This window comes from Coenobita brevimanus, chromosome 17 (assembly GCF_032717465.1).
Source record: "Coenobita brevimanus isolate Jiangsu-jjx chromosome 17, ASM3271746v2, whole genome shotgun sequence".
Taxonomy (NCBI): domain Eukaryota; kingdom Metazoa; phylum Arthropoda; class Malacostraca; order Decapoda; family Coenobitidae; genus Coenobita; species Coenobita brevimanus.
Genome location: NC_136970.1, coordinates 27000268 through 27020220, shown reverse-complemented (window position 1 = coordinate 27020220; position 19953 = coordinate 27000268). Strand labels below are relative to the sequence as shown.

The following is a 19953-nucleotide window of genomic DNA, read 5'->3' as shown; positions in this document are numbered from 1 at the left end:
TGCTCCTTTTATTCAGCAAGCTGTTTGACAGTTATTCTAGTTTTGTGCTTTTTCTTACTTTATGGATTCTTTGTTACCCCATGTCATTTGTGGAAATTAGTTTTGGGACAGTGTTCATATACTTTCTAGAGTGTAAGTTTTATTTTGTTCGCTCGTAAAACCAAACACTTCACAACCAAACTAAAGTGAATGTTAAAGCGAAAAATAAGACAAATTATCATAAATGCTGAAAATAATTAACTTCTTTGAGGGGTTTTAAGAGAATTTGTTGCTTGTCATTCTCCTCCAGGACAGTTCGTTACCAACAGCTTGCTGCTGGTCTTTTTGTTACCAGGGCATCTTGCTACCAAGTCATTTCACAACCTCGTATTTTGTAAGATGTTTTTCCCAGCTTTCAGAATGAATGCTTAACCTTACCAAACCTAAAGCTAGATAAAAGTTTGAGGTAGCAAAATGACCTAGTGGCAAGCTGTCCTGGTAGTGAAGTGTTCAGGAGTGAAAGATCCAGCAGTGAACAGTTTAGCCATTGCTTTGGGGTCTTGTTTATCATAAAATTAGCAATGATGATGATAAGGCTATGAAATTAACTGTTGTACTAGCCATAACCACCATTACCGTACTCACAGACTAAAGGTCGGAAGAAGGCGCACGGAATGCTTTCAGATAGTGCCAGCGGCTCAGACAATGAAGACCACAGGCAGAGCAAGAAGAAGGTGATGAAGCGGAAGAAGGCCATGGTCAGTGGCAGTGATAGTGACTCAGGGCCAGATGTGAGTATTTTTTTTTTTTACTACAGTAAATTTAGTCCTACCGTAAGGTCTAGGATGTGTGCAGGGAAAAAGGTACTTCAGGTGAAACATTCATCAGTTGTTCATTCACTCTTTGTGGGTTAGTAAATAATATGAGTACATACAGTAACACCTAGGGGAAGTAATTGTGGTAATTTGGATGATGCAGTGGCCCATCCAGGGATGAATAACCCACCACAGGCTCCAAGGTCTAAATTACGAAGATGAGCATAGTGCCTAAATGCCTTGTGGTATCTGCCCTCACCTATACCATTAACGCCACTAAGCGGAGCAAGCTGGTCATATACCCTTAAATGCAGTGGACCAAGGTAACCTGGGTAGAGGTCCTAGACATCTGTCCATCTATCTGTCTATCCATCTGTAGCCAGGTGTCACAATCCCGTAAGGGTGGCCATTTGTCATTGTGTTTGTTTTGCAGGGAGGAGCGCTAATTCTCTGCCAACCCAGTTGTTGACAAGGAGGGAACATGTATGGGTTGGTTATATGGTTACCACCCAGTGTTGCTAATGGTTTTTTGGCTTACAGAAAACCATTAGGTTTGTCACTCATTGTAAAGTCACCCGAAAAGGAAAGATGAGTAATAAAAAGTGACAAGAAAGATGGGAGAAATAGGAAGAGAGGAGGGCAGACAAAGAAGAGGAATGATAAAGGTGAAGAAAGAAGTAGGCGGCAGTACATCGAGTCTGGCATAAATCTTTAATTTCCAAACTGCCCTCCTACGGTTTCTATCCTTCTATCTGTGCCTTCATCGCTAGCTTCCTTTCTGGTCATTCTATAGCCACTGTTGTAGACGGCCATCGTTCTTCTCCTAGATCTATCAATAGTGGTGTTCCTCAGGGCTCTGTCCTATCACCAACTCTCTTCCTTTTATTCATCAATGATCTTCTAAGATGTACATCTAACCCTATCCACTCATACGCTGATGACTCCACCCTTCACCTTTCCATTCGGTTCCCGCAACGCCCATCTCAACAGTTACTTCAACAAACAAGGGATGAGGCTATGGCACACCTAATGTCTGACTTGGCTCGTATCTCTGACTGGGGTAAAAATAATATGGTTGTCTTTAATGCATCTAAGACTCAGTTCTTACACCTTTCAACCCGACAAAATCTTCCACAGGTATACCCACTAATGTTTAATAATATTCAGCTTAATCCTGCATCATCCTTGAACATGCTTCGGGTTTCATTTACTCGGGACTTATCTTGGAAAGATCATATTACATCTCTTGTAAAATCTGCTTCCAAGAGATTGGGTGTGCTAAGCCGTCTCCGCTCTTTCTTTACCCCTGCGCAATTGTTGACTCTATACAGGGGTTTTATCCGCCCCTGTGTGGAGTACAACTCTCATGTGTGGGGAGGCTCCCCTCATACAGCTCTTCTCAATAGGGTGGAGTCAAAGGCTTTTCGTCTCATTAACTCTCCTCCTCTTACTGACTCCCTTCAACCTCTGTCTCTTCGCCGCACTGTTGCATCTTTATTTCTTTTCTATCGCTACTTTAATGGTCACTGCTCCTCTGAACTGTTTGCTTGCATTCCTCCACCTCTACGACGGGCGCGTAGCACCCGTCTGGCAGCAAACTCTCATCCTTTTTCTGTCCAACTCTCTAATGCAAGAGTTAACCGTTACTCCCAGTCTTTCATTTATGCAACAGGTCAGCTCTGGAACTGTCTCCCTCTGTCTGTATTTCCTGCTGCCTATGATCTCCAGTCTTTCAAACGCAGTGTGTCCAGGCATCTCAAAATGATCGGATCTTGAATTTGGCTCTCTATTGTATTTTGTTTTTCTCTTGGGGGGAACTGTTACTGCAGGCTCATGGCCTTTGGTTCCTTCTTCCTCGCATAAAAAAAAAAAAAAAAAACATCAAGTGAGTGGATGATGGTCGCTAGCACCATCTACTGGGGAAATACAAAACTAGCTATTACGGTTGATGTTTCCTTGACACATCCAATAAACTTCACCAATCTGTAACCCATTTACAGAAACTGAAGGTGAAGAAAGAGATAACCAAATGTGAATGTAGAACTGTCTGATGGTAGCAAGAATAAATTGTGGGTGCCATCATTGTAGTGAGTTAATAAACTGGATGCCATTGTTGTGAGTTAATCTATCTATCTGTCTATGACTAGACGCCTTAATCCCGTAAGGGGTGGCCATAAACAACTTGCCTCCATGTTGCCTTGTCCCCTATGCCCCCCGAACTTACACCTCTCTCTCTCATGTACATCCCTCCATTTCATCCTCACTCTTCCCCTCCCTCTTCCCCCCCACTCCACCTCACTCACATACACTCTCCCAGTTAGGGTCTCACTCTCCGTCCTCTCCACATAGCCGAACCACCTTAGCTTATTTCTCCTAATGCTTTCTGTCACCTCTACTTCCACACCACAATGATTCTTCACTTCCTCATTTTTGAGTCTATCTCTCCATGTAACTCCACATTCTATCTGTTTGTCTATTGCCAGATGGCTTAATCTCTTATACGGGGTGGTCACAAACAAGTCGCCTCCACGTCATCCTGTCCCCCGCCATTTCACTGCCCCGCTCCCAATATACACCCCCTTCTCTCATATACCTCTCCACTCCATCCCTCCACCTCATCCTTGGCCCTCCCCTCCCTCTCTCCCCCTTCACCTCACTCACATACACTCTCCCCATCAGTCTCTCACTCTCCATCCTCTCCACATGGCCAGACCACCTCAGTGTGTTTCTTCTAATGCTTCCTATCACATCCACATCCTTTCCATGTGACTCCACAGGCTCCTCTAAAATAACTCATTTCCACTGCTCGCACTCTTGACTTGTGTCCCTCCAACAACGCCCAAGCTTCACTTCCATACGTCAGAGTTGGTATCACAATAACTTTTTCATTTCCCTGTTTCTTATCATTGCCTTCAAGGAACCAGCAACCTTTCTTCCTTGTTGTACCCGTTCAAGCACTTCACCCTCCAAACTTCCATCCTTACTCATCACACTACCCAGGTGCTTAAATGTACTCACATAATCCATTTCCTCTTCGTCCAGCCTCACTGTACATTCACTGGCTTCACCTCTCTCAAAGACCATAACTTTACTCTTCCTTACATTCACCTTTAAATTCTGTTTCTTACACACTCTCCCAAACTCATCCACCAAGCCTTGCAGCTCCCCTTCATCTTCACTAAACAGCACTGTATCATCATCAAACAACAGTACAGGGAGTTTCCAAACATTTCCCTCTCTCATTAGGGCCACTCCAACATCCACTGCCCTACCTTGTATCTCTTTTATAACCCCATCCATATACAGATTGAACAACCATGGGGACATGACACATCCCTGTTTCAACCCAACCTTCAAATAGAAAAACTCACTCAGTTCACTATCCACATGCACTGCAGCCTTAGCACCCTCATACATACTCTTCACAGCATTCAACAACTTCCCATCTACTTCATATATTCTTAATACTTTCCACAATCCATGTCTATCCACCCTGTCATATGCTTTCTCCAAATCCATGAAGGCCACATACAACTTGTTTCCCTTCTCTAGAGACTTTTCCAGTAAAGATCTAAGAATGAATATCTGATCTACACAACCTCTTCCCTTCCAAAAGCCTCCCAGTTCTTCTCCAAGTAATTCCTCTGTTATTTCCCAAACTCTGTCAATAAGTATCCTACCGTATACTTGGCATGTTACACTAAGAAGGCAGATCCCCCCATGATTACCACACACTTCTTTTTCCCCTTTCCCTTTGTACAAGGGAATAATTATACCTGATTTCCAATCATCCGGGACTTTACCTTCCCCCTAGGCCAATCTGCATATCTTCCACATCCATTCTAGTACTATCTCTCCCACATGCTTCAGCATTTCGCCACACACTCCATCAATTTCTGGGGCTTTCCACATTTTAACTTTCTTCATTGCTTCCACAACTTCCATCCTACTGATTTCTTCGTGTCTTCTCACCTCCCTCCTTCTCCCAGCCATTCCCCAGCCACTTATACTTGCATTACTTTCATTCTCAATGTTGAACAATTCCTTAAAGTGTTCTTTCCATCTGCTCACTGTTTCTCCCTTCTCCAGTAGTAATCTACCATTTTTATCTTTCACTCCCCTGCTAACTTCATTGCCACCCTGTCTGATTCTCTTCACCTCTTTCCAGAATATTTTCTTACATTCCCTCCACTTGACACTCAAATTCCTCCCAAATTCCTCATCCACTCTCTTCTTACTCTCTCCTACTAATCTTTTCACCTCTCTCTTCCTTTCTATATGTAACTCTCTCTTCCATCTCTCAGCTTCTTCCACACCCCAATTTTTCATCCATTCATTATATGCTTTCTTCTTTTGTGCCACAGCCTGTCTCACCTCTTCATTCCACCGTGCTGTTCCTTGCACCCCCTTTCGTCTTCTCTTCACCCCACACACCACCTCACATGCTGCACATATTTTCTCTGTGAATATCTTGCACACACCTTCCACGTTCCCCAACTGCTCCAATTCATATTTACCCAATCGTTCCTCCACTTCACTCTTATATTCTGCCTTTTTCTCATCCTCTTGTAACCTTTCCACTCATCTTACATCTACTCCTTCCTCCAGTCCTTTCCTTCCTCTATTTCTTCATTTTACTTGGACCCTTTGTGGTGGTCAGAAAGTCCACTCCCCCAACCTCTATATGCTCTTGCATCCATTACACATCTTCACATCCTTTCATCCATGCACACATAATCAATCATTGCCTTCCTTTCATTCAGTTCACCATCCACCTTTCTCGTCACTCGCCATGTATACCTGTGGATAATTTTGTGCTTGAAGAGGGTATTGGCTATCACCAACCCCTCCTGGCACAAATGTCCACTAAAGCACTGCCATTCTCATCTATCTCTGCAGGCATACCCCACTCACCAACTACTCCATCCACCTTCACATTCCCTACTTTACCATTCATATCACCAATCAAAAACACTCTCATTCCTTTCAAACTTTTCCATGCACACTTCCATATTTGTCCAGAACTTTTCTCTCACTCTGCTTGCATGATCTTGCGTAGGCGCATACATGCACACAGTCGCCCACATTTGTAGTCCAACTTTTAGTCTTACCCACACAATCCTTGAAGCAACTGATCCATACTCTCTTATATTTTCCTTTCATCTGTTACGTACAACAATACACACTCCTTTTGCCCTCTCATTCTACTCCTGCACATATACCCCATCCATACCTCCATTCTCTCACACTCTCACCTCCCCATTTAGTTTCAGTTAATCCACATACATCCACTTTTGCACCCTCAAGCACCTGGACAATCTCTCTCTCTTTCACATCATCATTTGTACCCCTTACATTCCAGGTCACCATCCGTATCTTGTCCTTTGTACGGTCCTTAGTTGTCATCTTTTGGTCAGTCCTGTCCGAGGCTTCTTGTTTGTATTTTTAGTTAGTTGTTTTCCAGGGAGGGGCACTAACCCTCTGCCAACCCATTTGCTGTTATATAGGGAACACGTGTCGGTTGGTTATAAGGTTACCACCCAGTGTTGTAAATGATTTCCTGGTTTACAGGAAATCAATTGGCTTGCCACTCGATGTAGAGCTGCCCTGAACATAGAGTACCACTACACTAAGTGGGTGGATGATGGGTGCCCCCACATTCTCCTCTCAGATAATTCATTTCCACTGCTCTTACTCTTAACCTGTGTCTTTCGAACAAGTCGAAGCTTTGCTTTCATACGTTAGAGTTGGTATCACAAAACAATCATGCAGCGAATTTTTTACTTCCATGCTAACTTCCGGATCTTATTACAGCTTTCAAAGAACTGGCAAGCTTTCTTCCTTGTTGTGCCCTTTCAAGCACATCATCCTCTAAACATCCATCCTTACTCATCACACTACTGTGACCAGATTAATGTGAAAAGGTTATGCGCAAAAGTCCAGTGGGTTTTACACTACTGTACTTCATTCTGGACTAGATGATAACATGTTCCCTGGGTGATGTTGGACGTAGAACTGCAGGTGGAGCTGGTGCGTTTCTCTGCCTGTAGCTTCATGGATACAATGCAGCAAAAATCTAGTATGATACTACATAGTCAGGAAACATTCTCTCAAGTTGACCACTAATGGTTATACATACTGTAGTTACCCAAGGCTACACTTATACACCATTATGTATACACTATTATATACACCAATGTTTATATATACAGTACTGTATAATGTTTAGTTTGTAAAGTCTAGTTTGCAAGATATCAGTCTAGTTTGTAAGACATTATGTAACAATTTTCCCTGGCTAATTCAAAAGTGTGTCTCTTGATTCAGTGTGGAAATACACAGATATAAGTGTAGTTATATCAAAGATAGAGAAATGACTGTGTAAAAGAACAAGGATGTGATAGGAAATTGATGTAGGTAGGCTTCTAATCACAGACAAATACAACAATGGACATTACAGAATAAAAAGATATAATGATGCAGTGTAAATACTGGAAGCTGATTCAGATACAATCTTCATCCCACATTGCCACAGGCTCCAACAGCAGTAGTTCAGTATAGACAGGATGTCGCCCAGTGAATCATTCTTCGTAGGGTCAGCATTTCAGTGTACAGCAGATCAACTTGGGTGTTCTAGTAATGCAAGCTTCTCATTTCTTTCTTTTTATTTATTTTTTTACCAAGTAATTACACTGGTTGACAACTTCACGTCACTGATTTTACAAGTACCGGTGCTACACTAACTTCACAAGGTCACAAGTAAAACTAAACTGAAACTCCTCTGTTTTCTTCCCCATCCATTTATATCCTTGCTCGATACTAGAATTTTCTGGTGCGTACACCTAGCAACAATAGTTCTCTATGCCAGAGCTTTCTTATATTACATAGCGCTCTAAATGCTTTAGCCTACAAACTGAAATTAGATTACATAACAATCACCGAAATAAAACATTATAGGGAAAAAGACAATACAAAGTAATGCAAAATATCTCCGTTCACAACAGCAGGCTATCAAGCAACTCTGACTTGTAACTGAAAATGCGAGAATTATTGGGAACCTTCCAGTACCACGCAGCAGACAATCTTGGTTCATAACACTAGTCAACCAACTCCTCAGCAACGGTTGTGGCCCTTGATCGGGTATGGCATAGGCTTCTAGCCACTTTGTGATGTAGTCCATGGCAACACATATATACCAGTTTCCTCTTTCAGTGAGTGGCTGAGGTCCAGCAATGTTCACTTCAACTCTTTCCATTGGTGCACCCACTTGGTACAGCTGAAGCGGGGCAGAGCACTTTTCGTGGGTCCCTTCTTGGCACTGTATACATCATAGGCCCAACACCACTCTTGAACATCCTGACGCATACTAGTCCAGTAGAACCTCTGCGCAGCCGACAATGAGTTTTCTTCACTCCCAGATGCCCACTAGTGATCTGGTTATGAGACTCTCCTAAGACCACAGACCTCATTTTCTTAGGAACTACCAGTTGCCAGTATTTGCTGAGGCCATCAGGTGTCTCCCACTGATGCTCCAGTAGTCCATTTTTCGAATGAAAAAGGTCCCACTGACTCCAATAGCTCTTAGTTGCAGGACTGAGCCTGGAAACCTCTTCCCAAGATGGTCACACTGTACTCTGCTGCAGCCACTCTAGCAATGGTTGTAAATCTGTATCCTTCATCTGCATCCTCTTCAGGTCTTCTTCAACCAACACTGGCCCTGTCACTGCTGTACAGCTGTATTTCTTGCAATGATCTTCTTTCCTACTACACTGCTTGCAATCTGGGCCACAAGGCTGACAACTCAGGCTGTCAGCATGGCCATATACCCTCCCAGGACGGTGCTGCACCTCATAGTTGTGCTGGTCCAACTTCCTGGGCCAGCATGCCAGTTGTCCTTCCGGATTCTTTAATGTTGTCAGCCACTTGAGTGTTGATGATGAAATAGGACCCATACGAGTAGGGATGGAAGAAATCAAAGCTCTTCATCACTGCCAAGAGCTCCGTACAGGTCACACAGTAGTTCCACTCTGGTGGGATGAGCTTCTTACTGTAGTATGCCACCACATACTCTTTGTCATCCTTCTTCTGTGACAGGACTCCACCAATACATGGTCACTAACATCACAGTCCAGGATGAATGGCTGACTCTGGTCTGGGTATGGCAACACTGGAGAGCTTGCTAGCGCATGCTTGAGTTCATTGAGGGCCTTCTGAGTCACTGCAGTCCACATAAACTTCTGCCTTTTTCCTAACAGCTTGTGCAGAGGTGCAGCTATCATTGCGAAGTCCATGACAAAACGTAGGTAGTAGGTACACAAAGTTTGGAAACTCTGTAGCCCTTCACACAATTTGGAACTGTACAGTTTTTCACAGCTTTCATTGTTTCTGGATAATTACGGACGCTGCCGTCACCTACATTGTGTCCCAGGTACTTCACTTCCTTCTGGAACAAGTAGCACTTCTTTGGGTTCAACTTAAAGTGCCCTGCTCTGATCCTGTTGAACACCTCTGACAGCCTCTCCAGTTCGTGGTCGAAAGTCCGTCCAAACCCAATCACATCATCCAGGTAAATGAGAGCTGTCTGCTAGTGCACGCCCTCCAGTACTCTATCCATGAGGCGCTTAAAAGTAGTCGGGGCGTTACACAGGCCAAATGGCATCACTTTGAACTGCCATAAACCCCACCTGTGCAAAAAGGCTGTTTTCTCATTGTCCTTTTCTGCAACCTTAACTAGGTGATATCCTGCCTTCATGTGTAGGGGAGAGAACCACTTGGCACCTGACAGAGCATCCAGGGTGTCATCAGTTCTTGGTAAGGGATATGCATCCTTTACTGTCACTTCATTCATGACTCTATAATCCACACAGCACCTCTCTGAGCCATCCTTCTTCCCTACCAGAACAACTGCTGATGCCCAAGGACTGCTGGACCTTTCTATCACTCCCTGACTTTGAAGATTCTCCATCACTCTCTCCATTTCTTGCTGTTGAGCTTGCGCCATCCTCCGACCTGGCAGTTTATTCAGGCGGTGATCCCCAGAGTCGATACAGGGCCCGATATCCAGCGGTGTTGTGTATTAGTGGGAATGTTTGGTCAGCTAGTATGTTGGATATAGAAGCAATTTTCCCTGCAAGATACTTAAAAAAAGCCAGAGATGCATTCCAGGCCCAAACTCAAACCCTCATACAGGTATATCTTAGTCAGTAGAGACTGACACAGAAACACTGTAGGTAATGCTGTTATCCTCATAAACAATACTGTTGCCAAAAAATGAGACATCAAACACCACATGCAGGAAGATATTCAGGCCAACAGATGCAGCGAGAGTGGGGGAGTGGACAAGCAAGCTAGGTAGGCGGTGGTCAGGGAGGGGTGGGGGGATGGGGAGGGAGACAAGCATGGGTGGGGGAGTGGGGGGACAGGGAGGGAGACAGTCTGGGATGGGGGAGGACAGAGGGTTGGGGAAGGAGACAAGCAGGAGTGGGGGAGGGCGGAGGGACTGGGAGGGAGATAAGACAGCCAAACTGCCCTACTACCCCTCCACCCTGTGCACACACACACACACACACACACACACACACACACACACACACACAGATGAGCACATTAAGGAAATCAAGGAACAACATAAGGGATGGAAGAAAATTCAGGAGGAAGGAAACGTAAATTTGAAAGAGATTATAGAACAACAAAGGAAGGAAAAGGTGGAGAAGGAAGTGGTTAGAGTACTGAGAAGTAGAGAAGCGTTAGTCAGGGATGTAGCAGATCAGGAGTAAAAGAAAAATGTATGATAGTAAGATCAGAAAGAGAAAAAGAAGAACTGAGTAAGGTTAAAGAAATAATATCAGTAGTTATGGCGGGTAACAATGAAGCTCAAGAAGAGATTGAAGAAGTGTTTAGGTTAGGAAAGTACGAGGAAGGAGGGGCGAGGCCATTGAAGGTAAAGTTTAAGTCCCAGGTAATGGTAAATGAAATCATCAGTAGAACTTGGAAATTATCAGACAAAGAGGGGTTCAAAAATGTTTGGATAAGGAGAGATGCAGATGAGGAAGAAAGAGCTAAATTAAGGAGTTAGTAAAGAAAGCAAAGGCAAAAAATGAACATAGAACAGAGGAAGAGAAGACCGTGTTTTATTGGAGAGTTATGGATCAGAAATTGAGGAAGTGGTACCAATGGAGAGAAGAGGGTATAAAAAGCAACAACAAAAATTTGAAAGTGGCATATACTAATGTTGATGGTTTAATATCGGCCAGGTTGGAAATCAATGACTTCTTGAGGGTTCATGAACCTGATGTTATGTGCTTTGTAGGGACTACGTTAAGGGAGGATGTTGATGTCCATATGGGAGATGGGAGAAGAGACAGAAAAGAAAAAAAACGGGAGGAGGAGCGATGATAGCAGTGAAGAACAACATAAATGTACGAGGGTGGATCAATAAGTTCTCGGCCTAGGGTGGGAGAAAAACATATAGAGCTGTGGTTTATTTTTTATTTCTCAACATAATCTCCCTTAACCTCAGTGCACATAGACAACCTGTGCCCTAACATCTTAATGCCCTTAAAAAAAAATCTTTCTCTTGACAGTTCAGATATGCTTCAACGGCCAACACACCATCATTATCGCTTTCACATCTCTTTCCTTGTAAGTGATCTTTCAAATTGGGGAATAGGTAAAAATCACTTGGGGGCCAGGTCAGGTGAATATGGTGGGTGATGCACAATTTCGAAGCCAGCTTCATTTATGGCAGCCATCGCAACAACTGACTTGTGGGCAGGTGCATTATCCTAGTGGAACAGGACTTTGCACCTCAACCTCCCCCGCCTCTTCTCTTTGATTGCTTCTCTCACGTTTTTGATGAAGGTGGCGTAGTAGTCACCTTTGATGGTCTGTCCACGATGCAGGTAGTCAATCATGAGAATACCCTCAGCATCCCAGAAGACTGATGCCATAATCTTGCCTGCACTGGGTTGTTGGCAGAATTTGCGAGTGATAGGGGAACCATGATGTTTCCACTCCATGCATTGCCTTTTCATCCCAGGATCAAAGTGGTGAATCCAGGTCTCGTCCATTGTCACAAACTGCCTGTAGAAGTCATCTGCATTACACTGAATCTTGGGCAGGAGCTCTTGAGAAGCGACCACCCGCTGTCTCTTCTGATCGGCTGTCAACATTCGAGGAACCCATCGGGCCGACAATTTTCTCATATCCAAAACACCAACCAAAATTGATTGTACTGTGCCATATGACACCCCTATATCCTCAGCTATTTTGCGTATAGTCAGTCTCCTTATGTCAGCCATAATCATATCGTGCACCCTGTTAACATTTTCATCATTAGTCACTGTGCTGGGGCGACCTGGATGTGGGACATCATCACACGACTCCCTGCCCTGCTTAAACTCATGACACCATTTCTTCACTGTCTAGTACGAAGGAGAAGAGTCACCTAAAGTACTCACCAGATCATCATAGACTTCTTTTGTGTTTAATTGTTTTTTCATGAGATACTTTATCACTTCATGGTATTCAGAAGGTTCCATTTTCAGAAATGACCATACCACTTGTCACTCAGTGGCCTGCAAATGGAAAAATATATGGGTTAGGAACTTAAAATTTTGGCCTAGAACATGTAAAGGTTGACCCTACAACGTTTCAAAATCCTATGGGTGTACCATAGTTGCAACTAGTAGGCCGAGGACTTATTGATCCACCCTTGTAGATACTGTGGAAATGGGAGAGGGTAGGGCTGAAGTGATAAATATGAAACTAGAAACTGGAGAGAATGGTGGGAGAGATATGGCAGTAGTATATGTTCCCCCTAAGACAAAAGCATGGAGTGATGATGAATACCAGGAGATGTCGTCAGACATGGCTAATTATTTACAGAAAGTGATTGAGAAAAGCAACAATATAATTTTAATGGGGGACTTTAATTGTAAAGAGGTGAACTGGGAGGAGTGGGACACGGGAGGCGGTGAAGATTCGTGGGGCACTATATTGTTAAATATAACAGCGAACAATGTGATGGTGCAGTGGATCAAAGAAGAGACAAGATTCCGAGGTGAGGACACACCAGCAAGATTAGATTTACTGCTAACCAAAATACCCGATGTAATAGAATCTTTGAAATATCTTTTTCCTATAGGAAAAAGTGATCATGTGGTCACTAAGTTCTAGATGATAATAGGGAACGTGGTGCCAAGAGATGAGTTTTATAGGCAGGGAAGATACAAATTTGGGAGAGCAAACTTTACAGGATTGAGAAAATTCTTCGAAAATGCAGATTGGAGAAAATTCAGAGAAACAGGAGAGATATAGAGGAAGTGGGAAATCTTTCTAGACCTCTGTAATTCAGGAGTGGAAAAATATGTGCCAAGAGTAAGGGGGAAAGAAAACAGGAAAAAGGAGTGGTTTAATAGAAGGTGTATGATAGCAAAAAAAGAGAGGGACATGGCGTGGAACAGCTGGAGGAAGAGAGGTGATAACAGTACAAAGGAAGAATATAAAAGAACTAGAAATGAATATACAAGAATACGTAGAGAGGAAGAAAGGAACTTTGAAAAAGTTATAATAGACAAATGTAAGGATGAACCCAAACTGTTTTATAGAGTTGTCAATGGTAAATTGAAACAAAAGGAAGGAGTCACCTAACTGAAAGTAGATGGAGAGGTCTATAAAGATGCGACAATGCAAGCTGAAATAATGAACAAACGTTTCCAGTCAGTTTTCACTAATGAAAGTGAGTTTGTGGAAGGGAAGGGAGTGACTAGAAATGTAGTGACGAAAGATATAAAAATGGAAGTACAGGAATTGTATAAATTACTGGAAACTCAGGATGTAAGGAAAGCCCCAGGATCAGATGGAATCTCTAATTGGGTACTGAAGGAATGCAGAGAACAACTGGTGGATAAGATTCACGATTTAATTGTGTGTTCTCTGGAAGAGGGGAAAGTGCCTCAAGAATGGAAAAGGGCAAATGTGGTACCAATTTATAAGGGAGGAAACAAGGAAGAACCCCTGAATTATAGACCAGTGTCCCTAACCAGCATGGTTGCAAAATTGTGCGAGAGAATCCTGAAAGATAAATGGATGAAATATCTGGAAGAGATGAATATTTTGGCGGAAAGTCAGTTGGGATTCAGAAGTGGAAGGTCATGTGTTTCCAACTTGTTGAGCTTTTACTCAAGAGCAATTGATGTGCTACAGGAGAGAGATGGTTGGGTGGATTGTATGTATTTAGATTTGGAAAAGGCCTTCGACAAGGTACCCCATAAGAGACTATTGTGGAAACTAGAGCATATAGGTGGACTGACAGGAAACCTCCTGGAATGGATGAGAGACTTTCTGAGAGACAGACAAATGAGGACAGTAATAAAGGACAGGATGTCTGGATGGAGAGAAGTAACAAGTGGAGTCCCCCAGGGCTCTAAGTTTCGTTTCGTTTCGTTTCGTTTTTAAAGGCTCCAACATGCTTGCATGTGTCGGCCTTGGTCACCTAATGGCGGCTCTCCACGCTGCACGATCCATTGCAGCCTCCCTGTTCAGTCCCTTAACCCTAAGGTCACACTTAATGATCTCGTTCTTTGTCTTTCTCGGTCTACCCCTCATAACCCCACCCCCAATATTAACACTTCTCACCTTCCTCACCCAATTATCATCCCCCATCCTCTCCACATGTCCAAACCACCTCAATCTACCTCTCCTCATCACAACACCAATACACTCGTCCCATCCTACCTCTCAACTCTTCCATTGTAAACCCAGCCCCTCCAGGCCTTGGACACAGGGACGCACTGCACATCCACCTAATCATTGTCATTTCTGTACGTCTGAGCCGGCGAATATCTTCCTCCTTCACTGCCCAGGTCTCACTGCCATACAGCATTACACTCCTAACACATGCTGCATACAAAGACCCCTTAGCACGTAGGGAGAGCCCTCTCAATGTCAGGAGAGGCAAGAGCTCCCTGAACTTCTTCCAACCATTTCTCACCCTAGCCACAGAGCTAGCTCCAGCCCCACCTCCAGCACACAACATGTCTCCCAAATAACAAAACTCTTCCACACACTCAAGAGATTCACCAGCAAGTTCAATCCTTTCACGTCTGACAATCTCCACCTGCTCACCCCAGCATGCCGTACACATAAAATCAGCATTATCTCGCAGTCTACCTCTGATACCACTACATCTCTTATGCACCCATTTATCACACACACCGCACAAGATGGAATTACTTCCCACGCCCTTGTGGCAAACTGCACATGGCCACTCTCCCTCATCTTTGACAGTACCGCCACCAACCCTAGATATCATCACTTTTGTTTTATCTGCTTTTACCCTTAAACCCTTTTGCCCCATACCATCTCTCCACTTCCTAAACCTTTCCTCCGCTTCCCTTTCATTCTCTGAAATCAACACCAAATCATCAGCATACAACAACTCCCACGGGAGTCCGTTTCTAAAGTCACGTGAAAGGGCTTCAAGTACCATGGTAAACAACATGGGACTCAAGACTGACCCCAGATGCACACCAGCATTCATGGAAAACTCATCACTCAAATCTCCATTCACTCTCACCTGGGTGTGAGCACCCACATACATGGCCATAACCACTATAACCAGCCACTCCTCCAAGCCAAGCTTTCTCATTGCCCACTTCACCACCTCTCTAGGGACTCTGTCAAAGGCCTTTTCCAAATCAACAAAAACAAAATAAAGATCCCTTCTCCTACCAATATATTTTTCCTGAAGCTGTCGAACAATGAATATGGCATCAGTGGTCCCCCTACCTGGCATGAACCCGAACTGCATCTCATCAATATTCACTCTTTCTCTAATCTTACCTTCTAAAACTCTCTCCATTACCTTCATTATCTGATCTAAAAGCTTTATACCTCTATAATTTCCTCTTTCCAGGGCATCACCCTTCCCTTTATACACATTTACAATTACACTCTTCAGCCAATCATCTGGGACAACACACTCATAAATAATCCTATTGTTGGCACCAGTAATGTTCCCAATTTACGTTAATGATATGGTAGAGGGAGTGAACAGTTATGCAAGTCTGTTTGCTGATGATGCAAGGATCCTGAGGAAGGTAGAGGCAGAGGAGGACTGTAAAATGCTGCAGGAGGATCTGGATGGGATACATGATTGTAGCCAGGAGTGGGAAATGAAATTCAATGCAGAGAAATGTAAAATATTGGAAATGGGTAAAAGTACCAAGAGGCCATCACTGAATTATTTGATGGGTATTGAACCTATTACAAAAGCGAGAGAAGAGAAAGATTATGAGTGCTGGTCCAGGATAGTTTGTCTCCTGGAAAACACATTAACAAACATAAGAGTAGCATTTCATTACATGGATGAGGAGATGATGAAAAAATTGATAGTGGCCATGATCCGCCCCAGGTTAGAATATGCAGCAGTACTGTGGTCCCCATACAAAAAGAAAGATATAAACAAGATTGAGAGGATACAAAGAACAGCAACCAAAATGGTCCCTAGCCTGGCAGATCTGTCGTACAGAGAGAGGCTGGAAAAGCTGGATTTGCCTTCCTTAGAGAAAAAGAGAGAGATGGGTGACATGATTGCAGTGTTCAGGACCATGGTGGGAGTAGATAAAATTGACAGAGATCTGTTTTTATGGGATGGGTGAGTAACAAGAGGACATGGAATGAAACTGAAAAAGCCAAGTTGTTTGAAGGATATCAAGAAATATAGTTTTCCTTATAGATGTATAGACCTGTGGAATAACCTGGACAAAGAGATCGTCCAATCTAAAATCTTGAATAAGTTTGAAGCAAAATTTGACTTACTGAGAAACAGAGATGGGACCCCAAGAGTATAGCTCATTTCCTGTATATCAGAACTAGGTAAAATACAAGTAGGTAAAAAATACACACACACACACACACACGGGAGACAAGCGGGGGTGGGGGGACGGGGAGGGAGACGCGCCTGGCAGTGGTGAGTGTGGTAGGAGTTGGAGGAGGGACAGGGGGAGAGGAGAGGGGATGGAGGGAGGACAGGGAGATCTGCCACGTCCACCTTCAGACCTGCTTGTTTCAAACCTTGGGAGAAGAGGAGTGTTCAGACTAGCGAATTGATGGCCGTTCAGATTGTGGGAATGTTCCCCGATTTCTCTGTTTGGTCTAGCGAATCGAGGGTTAGCGATGCGCCGGATATCGGGGTAGAATAACTCCTCGTTATACGATTCCTCTTTATTTGATATTTCTCTTATATGATGTCGACATTTTAGTACCCCACGCTCGCTATATGATAGGAACAATTTGCTACAACGATGGATTGTCAGCGGCTTAGTGAACAGCGAACTCATGAACGCAACGCAAACGACCTCACGCGGTTGGTGCTGGACAACATCACTCGTGCACCAGTCCAGCCTCATCAGCCAGCCCTGCCCAGCCAGCCAGTTCTGACAATGATGAGTGAGGGCTGTGGGGCCCTTACTGTCCCTTAGCCTTGGGGTCGGGACAATTTTCCATCAAGTCACTTCGCCATCAGGACAATTCCCTGTCATTTATATACGTATCAGTTTATTTAGCAAGTACACAAGTTTTTTAATTATGTGAGTTATAAATGTGATGGTGGTTTATTGTTTTTGTAATTAATATAAAATATGGCATCAGATAAAGGGTATTGACTGAAAAAAATATATACATATTGAAAGGTGAATCAGGCGATTTACGATCTTTCCTACATCGTTTAACATAAAGTTACTTACGAGACATTAGCATTTATATAAACGCCTAATGACCTAAGTGAACGATCAACATATTTTGGAATTATACGAATAATCTTCATACTACGTCTGTATAAACATTTTGGGACAATTCGCCCTCAAGTCAGTTCGCCGTTACAATAATAACAAGACAATTTGCCATCAGGACTTCTCGCTGTCAGGACGATTCCCCGTCGTTTATTTACATATCAGTTTATTTAGCAAGTACACTAGTTTTTGAATACTTGTACCTCTTCAGAGTAGTTTTAAAATATACCCAGGATGTTTTAGTACCAATGGAAATTAATGAAAACAGCTATGGGTGACGCTAGAATATACAGTACTGTATTTCAAAGTCAACTACAGCGAGGTAGAAACAAGTTAATTATTGTCTAAAAGTGCAGCTTATAAATGATATCCAAATCCTACACTATTGAATGATCATAGACTGTGATAGATCCCCCTGAAAATTAATTATTAAAGTATCAATCAATTAAAAAATAAGGATATTTATAGAATGATGGGGAATTGTCCTGACGGGGAATCGTCCATATTTTGACGTTGAATTGACTTCACTGCGAATTCATTCGGAACCACATCAACAACCCTACTTGCTTCAGTAAAGGTAAGAACTACTATATACTGTAGTTTTCATGTTTTTTCCTCTTTTTTCATTATTAATGTGTTAATTTACATGTTTAAACATAAGGATATTTCATGTATGTAAGTGCTAAGGTGTGTGTATGTGAGAGTTTAGGCAGGTCTGGGAACGTATCCCCATTGACTCCATGTTGTAATGGGCTCGCTATACGATGGATCGCTGTACGATGGGGTTTTCAGGAACGGAACCCCTTCGTCTAATGAGGGGTTACTGTATGCCTTTACAATGCTCTGCCAGATCTGTGCATCCCAGGTCTAGGTCTCCAGTGGAAAAGACATCAACCAACTTCACACTCACAGTTGCCTTAACTGAAGCAGTTGTGAGTCATTCGAGCACTGGCAGTGCCTGAAAGACAGGTCTTGTAAGTGGTCAGGCAGATTCCCATCTTCTTTGACTATGCAGGTATACTCTGGTTTAACGATGCAATTGGTTAAGTAAAAACCCATCGCTAGGAGGGGTATCGTAATCAGGGTAGATTTAACATGTAAAGTATAAGGATGTGTTTTTGAGCCTTGGGTTTCCACCCCCCAACCAAGTCCTAACCCACCCAGATGAGTCCAAAAACAAGTTTCTAGCTCACCTAAACCCCAAAATAGTTTTAAAACATGCTAAACTAAACCTAAAAGCAATTCATAACTCACCTAAACCCAAAAATAAAATCTGATAATCGTCAAATATAAGTTTGGAAAAAATCGAACTTAGTAAACTATACCCTAGAATGACAGTTTTCACCCTACCTATGATTTAAAACACATTGATATAAGTCTAAAAGCAGTTTATAAATCATCGTAAACAAAATTTAAGTCGAAAATATCATCAGAATCGGCAAAAAAGAAAATTATACGTATTGTTAATCCAGGGTTTGGGCATTGTTTGGCGGGGTATGGTGGTATTTCTACCCCCATCGCTAAGCTGGGGTATCGCGTCTAGGGGTGTCGTTCATCAGGGTATACCTGTACTCCGCTAACATACCCTCCACTGATGCCACTCAGGGTCCACTGCCTGGCACAGTCCTACCATTTCTCTCTCCTTGATTTGCTGTGTCTCACAGGAGAAACTGGCCATCACAACTGGCATTTCGCCTGTGCCAGTTTCCACCACAGTCCTCTGCACTATCAGTCCATCAGGCTTCATGACTCCTAGACAGCTGTCAATGGAGCCACTCACTGTGCACTGGAGCAAAAGTTTTGATTTTGGGGATATCACTGTGGTGTGGAGCGCCTTCACCTTACCGCCAGAACTGGTACGCCTCACTACTGTGACAGGAACTGACTCTCCTCAAACCATGAGCCTCATGGAGCAAAAGTCCAACTCATAATTCATGGACATCAGATAGTACAGACCAAGAAAGCGAGGACCCTACATCTCGGCCTTATAGACTGGAAGCATGGCCTCTTGCCCTGCCACTTTCATCCGAACATCCAAGGGTCCCCTCAGTTCTGCGCAGTGCCTAGTTACGCCACACAATTGTTACAATGACTCAGGCAGATACTGTACCGATGATGTAACACATCAAGCCTCACTAAAGTCTACTCTGAGGCTGAATCAGTCACCACGGAACCTCTTGCTGTCTCTTCTTTCATCTACTATTACAGTGTCAGTCACAGTTTTCTTGCATTTTCTCGGTGGTTTGGCTGCTTGGGAAAAATCAGCTGGCTTTTGCCATTTAACACCAGCCCCTACTAGTTTTCCACTTCTTCCTTGTCTTCTGCAGCCTTCTTTTCTTTTTCTTCTTTGTACAGTCAGAACTGGCGTG

General features: G+C 43.3%; 1 protein-coding gene across 1 annotated transcript in view; it reads left to right on the top strand.

The window, feature by feature from the left end:
* The window catches only part of LOC145391138 (uncharacterized), a 99920-nt gene that overhangs the window by 37584 nt on the left and 42383 nt on the right, over positions 1-19953 (top strand). The window contains exon 6 of the mRNA XM_080265819.1: positions 627-770. Coding sequence (XP_080121945.1) covers positions 627-770 — 144 coding nt within the window. The remainder of the gene's footprint in view (positions 1-626; positions 771-19953) is intronic.